Source organism: Phaethon aethereus, assembly GCF_964289735.1.
Source record: "Phaethon aethereus genome assembly, chromosome: 3".
Lineage (NCBI taxonomy): Eukaryota > Metazoa > Chordata > Aves > Phaethontiformes > Phaethontidae > Phaethon > Phaethon aethereus.
The window spans coordinates 47,837,948-47,851,231 of NC_138576.1; the positions used below are offsets into that span (position 1 = coordinate 47,837,948).

Sequence of the window (13,284 nt, forward strand, 5' to 3'; positions counted from 1 at the left end):
TCTGTTTCTTTTTTGGTTTAAGATAGCGTTGTAAGAAAAACAAGATGACAGTACTGCAAGGTTCAAGTCAATTACTGTAAATAGAGAACAATTACAGACAAAAGTGAATGCTTTATTTGCAATATATACCACAGAACCAGTTTTGACTATATAAATGCAAGTGTAATCTGTTACTGATTTGTGACATCAAAAATCCTGATTTGAAAAAGTATTAAAAATCTGTGCAAGGTGATACTTAGACATCATTCTGAGATTTAAAAAATATATACAGCATCTCATTATCAGTTTTAATGAACTAAATACAGAACAGTGGTATTCAACAATATTATAATTAAGTACACAAATTCTAATTAATAAAGCAAGCTTGATCTCCAGAAAACTGCATACTAACCACCCAATGCATACACTAATTAAAAATTTAACAAGTATACATGGCTGTATTGTGCAAATTAAAAAAAAAAATCCAAATTTCATTTTAAAAGATAAAAGGTAAAGCTTGTCATAGGTGTATCAGATGCAGTTGAGACACTACTGCAAAAGCAAAATGGTGAGACAGAAGAAGTCAGTTAAACCTAAGAAACTAGTTCAAATCATAAGAGCATAAGCTCAGAAACTAACAACTACCTGAAAAAGCACTTTTCTTTGAAAGGTTGTTAACAAAATCAAACTGAAATAAGTACAAATGAGCAAAGTGCATTCATTGGGTAAGGGATCAGGACTGAAAGTTACGATATCCTGAACACAGGACTTTTTTTGAAGGTTTAAGTAATACCAATGAGAATCAGCTATGAGGAAAAAAAAAAAAAGACAAAAGAAAAAGAGAAGATAGCAAACAGTAAGGTTCTGACAAATTCATAATAGCAAAAGTATTTAAGAGGTGATGGGGACAATGAGAGAAATGTATGACCACCTCTTGGTAAACAAGTTAGTGGGATAAAACAGCAGAAGGTCAGCAACAGCAGGAGATATAATGGATGTTAACCTATACAACAGCAGCGATGGACAGCAACAGCAGGAGATATAATGGATGTTAACCTATATAACAGCAGCGATGGACAGTGTCAAAAAGAGTGAATTCCCTAGGATACTAGCTTAAGCAACTGAGCTTTGGCAAAGAGCAACAGCTCCATATTTTTTAGCTAGAGGAATTTAACGTAAAGTTAAAATTTACATGTGATATGTTTAAAAGGAAAAAAAAACCCCTTAAGAATACTATGTTATTTCTCAAAACTCCTAAAAATACCATGTTATTCCTCAAAGCATAACATGACAAGGGTGTTGCTCCTCCCCACCCCTGCATTTTTAAGATAAAGACAGTATAACATGCATTGTCCTAAACTGTCTAGTAATGCAATGTTTCAGTTTATTACAGAAATGATGTTGATATGTACTGTCTTTGCTGATCTCATGAGGTTCTCTACAGGCTGCCTCAGAAAGGTGCTACCTGCTCCCCAAAACTTGTCACCATTAGATGCCCTTCTCACAGGGCTATAAAATGTGAAAAAGCTTTTTCATCTCTGTAGCTGAATTAATGCTGCTAATGCACATGGCCCACTACTGGTGACTGCCTGCCAAAAGACAGCTGTAGCCACTTTGAGGGAATGATAATTTTTGGTGACTGAGTCTTCACCCAGTCTTCAAGGGAACAGTATCCCAGAAGATAAATGCTGGCAAAAATACTCTACCTGCAACTGAGGGTGGAGTCATATTCTCTGATGAATGGTGTGTAATTTCAGGTTTTTTGTTACTTTTTTCTTTGTTTAAAGAATCTTTGGTTTAATAAGAGGTAGAAATAAAACTCCAAAAGTGCAGATCAGTCCAAGAGGATCTAACACCTTTTCAGATAATATAAGAACACAGTAAATTCAAAGTACAAAATGAAAACAAATATTCACCAGCTAATACCAAGCACAGAAGGATAGTCAAAGGAAAGCAGACTTAACAGCACTAGAGGTTCTCACTTAAAGCAGTCTTAAAAGGTAGGATCTGACAGAGAAACCTCCTAATGAAGATCGACATTGTTAGTAATCCTACAAAAAGAGCACACTGACTTAAAAAGCACCTGGAAACCTTTGGGACATTTTCTGATCTTCTTCAGTCATGATAAAATGTTTCTATAACAAAAACCCTAGAAAACGCAGTAGGGCAAGCCATCTCTCATTGTGCCTTTCCTCAACTTAAACAAGAGGAGAACTGTGCTAGAAGACAAATGTTAGAGCTTCAGTTGCATTTGGTAACTCAAAGTGAAGCCTACAAATGAGATATCTCATTAGTTTGAGCAGATGGATCAAAATTAAAGGCTGAATCACCAACTCTTAATTTCCCAGTAGCCAGGAAAAGCTTGAAGTCTTGCAGAGGATGACTGTTGAAAAATCAACATAAAAAGCTTCTCTCCATCTGTCAAAACACATGCCTGTAGAATGCCACTACCTCCTACCAGTCTCAGTCTTAGAAAATGAAAACACATGTACATCTATTAAAACACGTGAACATATAACTTCAGTCAGGTATCATACTGTAACCTATAATATGACAGGGACACATCAGCATGACTTCCGTAAGAGTAAATTATTCCGTTCTGGCATGTTAGAATTCTTTGAAAATGAGTAGATAAACAATGTTGAATTTAATTAATTAAGACATTCCAAAGACTCTGGTAAAGAATTTTAAGAGACAATACTGTGAAGTTTGATGGCAACAGGAAGGTGCACATTAACTCATGGAACTTTAGAAGAGGGAAAATATCTTTCTCTGAGTCTGGTATTTCTTTGTTCTACTTCGGTATCAAAGAGAACAAGTAGGTTTTTGACTCTTTGGAGCACTGCTAATGAGATCTGTGTCTGTTACACATTACTGCCTGAATAGTTATACAATTCCAACCACTTCCTGAATTCCATGAAGATATACAACTGCTGTGGAAATTTTTTCAAGGTATTTGGGGGAAAGGTGTGAATATATCTTTCTAAAGTATATTGTCCTGGTTTGGGCTAAGATAGAGTTAATTTTTTTCCCGATAGCTGGTATAGTGCTGTGTTTTGGATTTGGGATGAAAATAATTAGAAATAACTACAGCTTTGTTAAAACGTAGAATGTAAATGAATACAAGTTTCAAGGATAACACAAGCTAAGAAAGGTAACAGCGTGACAGTAACAGACTATGGTGAACGTGGACGTGAGCTAATGGATTTCTAAAAACTAAGAAAATTGGATGAAGGTGATAAGTTTAGACAATCAAAGGCTATTCTAAAAATTTTGAAAAGACACTAAAGAAAACCTTCCCAGCATAACCTTCCACTATGGGGCAGGCACTTCAATGTAGATATATCTGTGCGACCTTTTTTCTTTTTTTGCACTTTTTTTGACATCTGTAACTGGTTTAATGATTAGACAGATCATTTGTCATAGCATACTCATTAAAAGGAAAAATCCTGAATTTTTAATATGTGGTACAATACTACATACTATAATTAACTGCATTATACAATGAGTTGATATGCTTGATTCTGCATTGTCAAAGTCTCTCTACCAGTATTTGTGTATCATTCATTTCACGATATGTCCAGTGTAACTGGTTGGTATTTAGACATGTATTTAATAGAGTTCTGCATCGTAGCAGAACAAACATTTTCAAGCAAAGAAAATACTTAACATTTATAATCAATTGAACCTAATTAACCAAAGCATTCTGAAACCAAATCAACATTTATATAGCTAGGGAAACCACACTTCTGGTTTGTCTGAAAATATACTCCTTCTTTGGTTGTTGGTTTGAAATACAATTTTCAGCAACTGAAATCAGCAATAGTGTCAGTTGCTGAAACTGTAACATTAAGTAGACTACAGTTCTTCACTTGACCTCTTTCAGCTGTAGCTCAAGCCTTAAAACAAAACACATGCATTTAACTTCTAGTACAGGAAATAAAACTATTCTCAAGGAAAGCTTGTTAGAATTAAACAACTTATTGTACTTGATTTTTTCAAATAATATTATATGTTTGTAGACAGTTTTTTGCTCAGTGTGAAGAAAAGAGATGGGAAGAAAGGTGCAACAAATACACTGGAACAGCATGCGACTTCTTGCTGGGAATCCAAGATATGTTACCTATTTAGACATACTGATTTAAAGAACCTGCTACTTGTCAGTTTATGAACAGCATGTTAAAATAAACAAAATCATAGCAAGAAATGAAAAATTAGCAACTAAATGCACCTCAGTGTTAGGAATTTCGTAAGTTACGTGCATGAGGAGAAAATAAATTAAAGTTCCCTTGGTCCTGCCAACAAATTTTGTTAAAAGTCTTCACTCAGGAAAATATCATAATTTCCATATGCAATCTTCATGAAAGTTTTCTGAATGTAACAACAGTAACTGATACCAACAAGAGAAGATAAATGGAAGAATGGTGTTAAACCAGGGGGAGCCAGGAGGACTAAGAAGCTGTTGCTGAAATACTTTTTTCCCCAAGTCATAAACCACTGTTCATCTTTCAAAAAACACCACAATCTGAATTTTCTGTGAAACAGGGAAAATGTGCAATTCTTCGTGTGACTGTGTAGGAAAGAGTTTTACATATAATGTGATTTAGTGAAAAGCCACTTCAAGGATCACCTTGCACTAACTCCATTCCTGCTCTGAACAGGTACCATACCTGCTACAACTACTGCTGCACTTACACTGCTGTATGGGCAAAATTCTAATAAAAATGAGACGTTGTGTGTGGGTGATTCAGGAGCACAACTATAACAGAATGATAAACTATTCAGGCAAATGAGGTAAGCCCACCATCTCAGCAGAAGGGAATATCAAACTTGAAAATTCACTGCAGAAACCCCTATTGCAAAGCAAAATGAAGGACTACTTCCTTTAAAAAGAAAACAAACCACAAACCCCATGATATTTCAAATCACAGATGCTGAGCTTTTGTGCACCATGTCTTGAACACTGCATAATTCTCATCCCTCACCTCTTCACTAGGATTTGAAAGATACGGGAAAGGCTAAGAAGAAAGACTCAGTACTGTATATTTTCTGTTTTTAATCATTGAATGTGCTGAAGTGTAAGGTCTCTAAAATCTCTACTTTGCCATGTCCTTTTAAAAAAGTGACATAAATATACATTACTTACTTTAAGGAATATATAAAGTACCAGGAATTTTCACCTTAAGATAGAAACTTATTTAGCCCATTTATATTTTCGTGCATGCTGTTTCTATAAAGGGCTTTCAAGATTAGAGATGACCTCCAAAGTGACATATCTCAAAATAATTTAATAAATAATAAAAACATATTTCTTAACACATTGCTATGATGATCAAAACTAATTTATTTATATGTGTTCTGAATGCAAACTGAAACAAAAAATAAATACCTGGTGTCCAGCCATTATTTGCTTCAGCACATTTTCATAACATACTTCATCCATATGATTCAGCTGCTGCACCTAAAAGACAAACATCATACCTCCTATTAAAAGCATTTCTGTCTTTATATATTTTCTATTACATATCAAGCTACTTACAGTGATCCATGAAAAAAATGTGATTATGCAATTAAATTTATAATACACAGATTCTCATTCCTAACAATATCTTTTTGGTATTCTTCAATTCACAAATAGAACATGAAAATAAGTAGAAAAAAATACAAGTAAGGGCAATGGATAGAAAATCTATTACGTGCCTTTTTTTTTTTTTAATGATGAAAGAGATGTGACCCAGTTCTATTTTTTAATTTATCTGTTTCATATTAAGGAATCTTACTTCTACAGGATAGTGATGAAGTAGCCATTTAATACATCATCTTACCTAACACTAATTATTTCCATTTGGTACTATAAAAAATAGTTTTTACATTGCAGATATATATACCCAGGAAACTACCATTGTCAGCTTTTTTGCCATAGAAAACAGAAATTTATTCATAGTTGGGTCATGCACAGGGAACAGTGGGAATACTATGTACAGAGTTTCCAATTATGAACAAATAAAATGTTTCAGAGAAGTTCCAAAATAAAGAGTTCAGTTAGAATAAAAAGTATTCTTCAAGTTACTCTGAAGTTTTTTTTTCCCAATTTCTTTAATGTATCACAATATAAACAGCATGCACCTCAGTATTAAGGTTGTGACAAACCAAAATAAATAAATGAAGTTCAAAATCAGAGCAATCACTCCATTCTTCATTTGTGCATTCATGGGTAGAAAGATAGTTGTTTTTTAACCAACTTCTTTTGATGCAACAAAATGTTTTACAAGACCAAAGTATGTATGAATTCAAAAATGGAAATTTAGTACTTGGACTTATCTGTAATAGCTGAAAGTTGAAAACCACAGCTTTAAAACAGGTTTTGAGGGAAGAAGAGAACATTCATATTTGGCATTGTACAAGCATAATAATAAAAAGACGAGACAATATGGACATGTTTGCAAGAGACAAGTAGCCAGTCTATTCTCAAAATAAGAGGTCAGCATTTTAATTAATTATTTTTTCAAATAATATATATATAAAATATATAATATATTTTCCAAATAATAATTCAAATAAGAAATGAAAATCAAATGTGGAAATGAAAAAATGTGGACATATCTATACACACATATATAGAAATGCAACTTTGCGGATTCTTTCCATTTATACCCAAAAAGGAAAACATAAGCATGCATAAACTAAAATTCTGACATTAACAGACCTCCAACTGAAGAAGCGAAACTTTAGTCTTGGTCCCATATGCTCTATGAGTTTCAATGTACAGAGTTTTAAGAGCTTTCCTGGCTAGCTTCTATGCATAATAAATACACCATGCTGTCCTTGCCTTTGAAAGCTTACCTACAGTTTGCATGTGATTCAGCAAGTCACTAATCAGTCTCAAATTTTTTTGGAGTTTTTTTGGATGAAGGATGTCAGAAAGCTGTGGCAAAGCATCTTCCTAAATAAACTAATAGCCTTCTATCTGCTTGCAACTCATCAGAGTGGATATAGACATAGTATTTATTGCATTTGCTGATGTTCTGCAACAACTGCTTTTGATTCTGGGGGTTTTTAGATTGTTTTGCTCCTCTCACATAGAGCAGAAAGATTTTGATATTGGCAATAATTTGTTGGCTTTAGTATTAGCATTATCCTGAATAGAATCCTTAAAGAGGATTAATACTTCTACTTTTCATTTGCTATAAAGTGTATTACCTTGAGTGCAAAATGTATTTTACTCTCTGACATCTGTAACGACGTTCTTCTGAAAAGCAAAAAGACAAACTCCTGGCTGCAGTATTAGCAGAACAGTTGTCTTTGCCAGGTACTCACATTTCAGAATAACTACTACCTCTTAATATTTCCTCATTTTTTTTTAAAGAAAACTTACTCTTTTTTAAAAATAATTTCAAACTTTATAAGAAAATTTGAATAGATCTTTGATTTTTAAATCACAAATGCATTCTTAAATGAGTATGAAGAAATACAGTCTGCCTTTTTTTTACCTTACAATGGAAATAAACTAAATATTCACGTCAAGTATCAGAAAAAGATTAAAGAAAAACAACAGCAAATAACAGTGAAGGTACTTGAAACAATTAATGAAGGTTAAAATATGCAAATCATAGCAAGCACCATATGGTAAACTATTCTTGTGTGTATAGACTTGAAATAGCTCCCTACAGTTGTAAAATAAGTTTCGTTCCTGCACTGCGGATGGAACAAAGTACTTAACCTAGTAGCTAAGAAAAGTTAACTTAGTAAGAAAGGCAATGTCCATTTTTACAAAAAAGAAAAAAATGTTATTATTAATTAAGCTATGAAATTAACTTTTATTGAAAATGTTTTGGTTTCTGTTAAATTAAATCATAGCAGAATAAGATTTTCTAGAAATTGAGCTATATAAGCTTTCATCATCAGCTAGTGAGATGTGTAGGAAATCTTATGGAAGAGGGTTTGTATTAATTCCTGTATTAAAAGAAGAATTGTAATTTATGTGTCAAGTGGCACTGCACTTAGGATTTTTAATAAGACTATTATACCTGACCACAGACTTAATGCTTTCCAAAATGAGGAAGAGCACAGAGAGTAAAGAAGCTTATTTAGGGACTACTTTAATGTGTTTTCTATCCGATGTGCATATATGATAGCTAACGGCTTAGCATGCTAAGGTTTTTCATGTCCAACTAGTATTAATGCATGTCATTTCAATATATATAACCAGATTTCATAAATGAATATTTTTCTTACAGCATTGCTCATGCATCCTTATAGGCAAACAAGAAGCGCCACTGTTTCTAGGAAAATGGAAAACTGAAACAAGAAAGGCAGAATAATCAGCTGCTACAGTGACTCTGCAATTGAAGGTGATGATTTCTCCTTAATCAAGCAAAACTTACTAGCAAAGCGGAGGCAATACAAAGCTAGATACCTTTGTATGCAATTGCAACAAGGCCTATTTACAAGTATTGTAAGCTGAGGAAATATGATTCTTAAAGCATCTTTCAATTATGTGTATCTTTATACAGAAGAAAATATGTTTCATAAAACACCTGTAGCATAATAAACCAGTACCCCCTACACATACATACGTGAAGCATGATCAAAACAAACAGTAACCCTTTCTTCGGCGTTTATGATTATTTACCTTATTGGTTGTCTTAATTCCTATAAAGGTTTGCCCCAGCGGTACAGGTCGGAAACGGCCATCAAAGTAGAATAGTCCAATGCAGGGATTGACGTGTAGAAATGTAGCAACATCAAGATAATTGGGTAATGTAGCTGAAAGGCCCAAAATCCTGATCATACTTTGTGTAGATTCAACCTATTGAAAAACAGAAAACCTGTAAATTATCCAAGTGTTATGGGACAAGAAATCAAGCACTGAGTTTTAAAACACCTCTTATAAAACAGTAATGTGAAAGAAGCATTTAATATTTTCTACAAAAGGTGAACAATAGGTGTAAGTTAGTGATTACCCTGTAGAAGAAACCAGAGCGCTCTGCATTTCCATCAAATCTTGCTTATTCATCTTTCTGTTTTATTGTACTTTTGCCCTCCAAAAGGTTAGCAGTCATTAACTGACATGGAGGAACAATATAAGTAAAACTGGCTTTGTTAAGAAGGAATAGCCTAATTTATAGGCAAAACTAGGACAGATAATTTGGTATCATTTCCTCCTTAGCCCAAATCACACAGCAATTCTGAAAAGAAAGAATGTAATTCATATCATTCCTTGGCTTTTGCTTAGGCATTTCCACAACTCTCTTAGGCAATCTATTCTAGTTCATTACTATCTTCATTTCTGCAGTATGTAGCAGTACATCTACAGAGTTGAAGATATTTAAATACCAAGAAGTCACTGTGTAATAGACATTTTTTTCTGTCTTTTTTTTTTTTAAATGCCCCAAATGTTTGTATTACATGCCTTCCCATTTGATAAGGGACAGAAATGGCACTTTACAATGAAATACTCTGTTCCATATAAAATCCTGCATGTTATATGTATTTCCAGGTAATTTTCAAAAAGAATGAAACCAGCCAAAAGACTTGAATGAGAAAAGTATGCAACAATTTTCCCATTTCCTTCTGGAATATTAACAGCTGGGTAGGCTGGCTCACAACTTTCTTACTAGCATAATTATTTAGAAGTGAAGTTCAATTCACAGTAATTTTCATCAAAGGTCTTTTTATACAGCATAACTGAAGCCATATACAAGGTCCCCAATTTGTCTTAAATGCGTGAATGTCTCATGATGAGTAAGGCTGTTAAGTTCTACCTGTCTAAGTCCTGTTCAAAACAATATGAGGTTTTATTAGAATACAGGTGTTTGAATTAAAGTGAAAGGAAGTGCCATGTAATTAAAACAGACGTATTAAAAGTTTTGAAAAAAGATTGTTAAAAAGCATATGAAGACATTCTCGAGGAAGATAAAACACACCATAGAATAACACAGACCTGGTGAATAACAAATAAACCAAAATAATAAATGAAATCGCAAAAGAAACCTCCCCCACAACTCCACAGACATCAGTGTAAACCACTATGTTACCTGGTAATGGACATGTCCCATCACAAAAATTTGGATGCTTAAACTATATATGCAACCAACAAAACGACACAGAAAACCGGCTGATTGACCTTTTTGCACTTACACAAAGAGCAGCTTTGCAAAGGAAAGCCCATGTACAACAAATTCTTATATGTAAATGCAAATTTTAAGATGATGGGTACAAACGAGAGATTTCATTTTCAAAAGTCTCCCACCTGCAGGAACAAAAGCAGCATTCACCTTTACAAGTAAAAAGAAGCATTATAATTTCTTACACATCTTTTTATAGCTGGATTATGTTATGACCTAAGGGCTATACTCAACCACACAGTTTTGAGGTATCTGAGTTTGGTGGTTTGGAGTTTTTTTTGTTGTTTGTTTTTTGGGTTTTTTTGGGGGTGTGGGGTGTGGGGAGTGAGTGGTTTTCTTTTTTGTTTGGTTGTTTTGGGTCAGTCCCCTGGTGCACCACCTCCTTCTGCACTGACCTTGGTCTCTGCAGGCTTGTTTCTCACACTTTTTTCCTCACGCCCATCTCTCTCTCAACTGCTGCACAGTGTTTTTACCTTTCTTAAATATGCTTTCCCAGAGGCACCACCAGCCTGGCTGCAGGGCTCAGCCGTGCCCCGCGGTGGGTCAGTTGGAGCCGGCTGGAACTGGCCGTGTCCGGCACGGGGCAGCCCCAGCCTCTCCTCACAGAGGCCGCCCCTGCAGCCCCTGCTGCCAGCGCCTCCGCACCTGCACTCGGTAAAAAATTTTAATTTCATTCATGTTTCCACACCTTTTTTTTTTTTTTTTAAACTGGTATCTGTAATAGCAGTAACCACTTGCTGATTGGTTTATCCGGTACTTTGTTCACAATCACCTGATAATAAGTACAAGAATCTGAAAGTGTAACTGAGCTACAATCTGGAAAACATTATTTGATTTTGCTAAATTCAATAACAATTTTTTTTCAAATCTCCCAAGAGCCTGAAAGCACTAGTTTGAAAATGTTCTCAGTTCCATCTGAAGGTAGGAAAGCATTTCAAGTCCTTAAACAATTAAGAAGAACTGCTCAATAACCACCAAAGTATGAGTTTTTACAGCAATTAACTGTAAGCTGTTTGTTCGGAGTTTTCTTTCAAAACATAAACAATGCCTAGAGAACGGTTACAGTTTACTGAGACTTGCAACTTTCAAAACCTTTGTAAAAAGCAGCCATTTAACTTCACTGATCTGTCAGTTGGCCCTGCAGTTAAGGAGCTGATTGAAAACCCTGAATTCCACATGAAAACCACAGCAGAGACTTAAGACAAGCAATTAATTAAAATTACTAAAATGCACATCACATTTTAAAACAAAATATATTTTTGTATATTTTATATTATACTTTACATATATTTCTGCAGACATATATAGTGCCTATATAATTTTTTTGATTTATAAATCCTAAATTTGCAAATTATTCACATAACTAGTTTTCTATTTATATCAAGCCACAAAAATCAAGTCAGAGTGCTATAAGAAATCAGGCAATAATGTCTTTTGCTGTATAGTAACATTTTATTAGTCTTCATAATTAAAGACTATTAAGACTCTAAATCATTCCATCAATACCTTTAACTGCTTTCAAGGTCATCCAAACAAAAAAAAATATTTATTTTTTACCATCTACTTTTATACTCATTTAGCAACACAAAAGATCAGTAATTTATATATATATATAAAAATAATCAAGAAGCAAAAAGAGGTGCATTTACCATAAAGGGCAAAATGTATCACAACAATTCTCCCACTTATTTTACGGTCACATTAAATTCAAACTGTAAACTAAAACCCTATGTGTCTCATCTTCGCACACCTACATAGAATAAGTTTTGTTTATTCTTTTAATTATACACGACAACATACAAACAGCAGCAGTGACAAAAACTATGCTAAACTTAGAAATTAGAAAAACAAAATTACTTGAATATGCAAACAGAACTCATGATTTATATTTGCATTTTCTCTGTGATTATAATTCAGTTTCAATTATTTATCTATTATTCATCTATCCAAGCACTATAGACTATTTTTCATAATGGTTTTTAGAATTCTAACACATTTTTAGAACAGAGTTCTCTGCATAGATTTTTCAAATACTTTTCTGAGTTCCCATTTAAGAGCAAGCATTGGTATGTTTTGCTCTCAGATACTTCTAAAGAAAAGTAAGTCTTGAAAGTATGCAGATGTCCTTTGTAAAAACAGTCCATTAATACTTTTCATGTGCTGGATCACTTATTATTTGGTCCTAGAAGTTCCAATTAGAGATTGTACCTTCATATACAAGACACTATGAACACACAGTCATTTCCTGAAATCGCAGTAAAAATTACTAAAAAGACATTTGGGATGACAAAGTTTGCTGTTTATATTCCCTATCACTGGCTGGTGGTATGCAGCTAAGTGCATTTTCTTCACTACTGGCACACAATCTCAACCATTTTAATCTTCATATGTATTGAATTATCTCAGTAAAAATATAAGCACTATTTGGAACTTACAAGGCTTTCTTTGGAAAACTGGACTATCACAGTATTTGCACATCATGTTCTTTGAAAGATTTACTTTATTTTATTGATTTGATATTTCACTGGAAGTAAGAAATGAAATTGCCAAAACTATATTTAATTGACATATCTAATTAGTGTATCTATTTCAGAAGCATTCATGATGGCATGTGGAGAACAGACAGCACGTTTACCATACACGTTCGCAGAACATGATTATCGCACCATGACATTCCATGTATACAGAAAAAAATAAACAGAAGATAGCTATCTAGCACCAATTTCCACACTCAAGCATCATCTGCATTTACACTGGAAATGATGAAGGATCAGGTATGGGAAGTGCCTCTCCGTATTGTAAATTGATCATACCAGGATCATTTTCTTCTTAATAGGTTTTAAGATTTGCATATCATCTCATTACATTACAGCCGCCACTTGAGAGCATACAGAGTATGCACAGAGATACTCTTTTATCTGACTTCTAAAGTTCTTCCTGAACTTTGTGATCTTGGAAGTCTTCCCATTTCCATATATTAAAATATCACATTCACAAGATGAATTACAATCAAGCTGGAAAGCATATCCCTGATTGTTCAACTTGAGCACAGAATTAAGTGAAGCAGACAAGTTTACACATTCTAATCTTTGAAGAATTGTCCACTGGCTAGAAATTAATCTGATGTTCAGATGACCCAGTGTCACTTCAACACACCCTCTACAGTCATTCTGTATGC

General features: G+C 33.9%; 1 protein-coding gene across 1 annotated transcript in view; it reads right to left on the reverse strand.

Annotated features, from left to right (window-relative positions):
* The window catches only part of ASCC3 (activating signal cointegrator 1 complex subunit 3), a gene marked incomplete at its 3' end in the record, with an annotated part of 268,274 nt that overhangs the window by 149,426 nt on the left and 105,564 nt on the right, over positions 1-13,284 (reverse strand). The window contains exons 11-12 of the mRNA XM_081998093.1: positions 8,612-8,788; positions 5,369-5,440 (exon numbers count right to left, since the gene is read on the reverse strand). Of these exons, the coding sequence (XP_081854219.1) occupies positions 5,369-5,440; positions 8,612-8,788 (249 nt within the window). The remainder of the gene's footprint in view (positions 1-5,368; positions 5,441-8,611; positions 8,789-13,284) is intronic.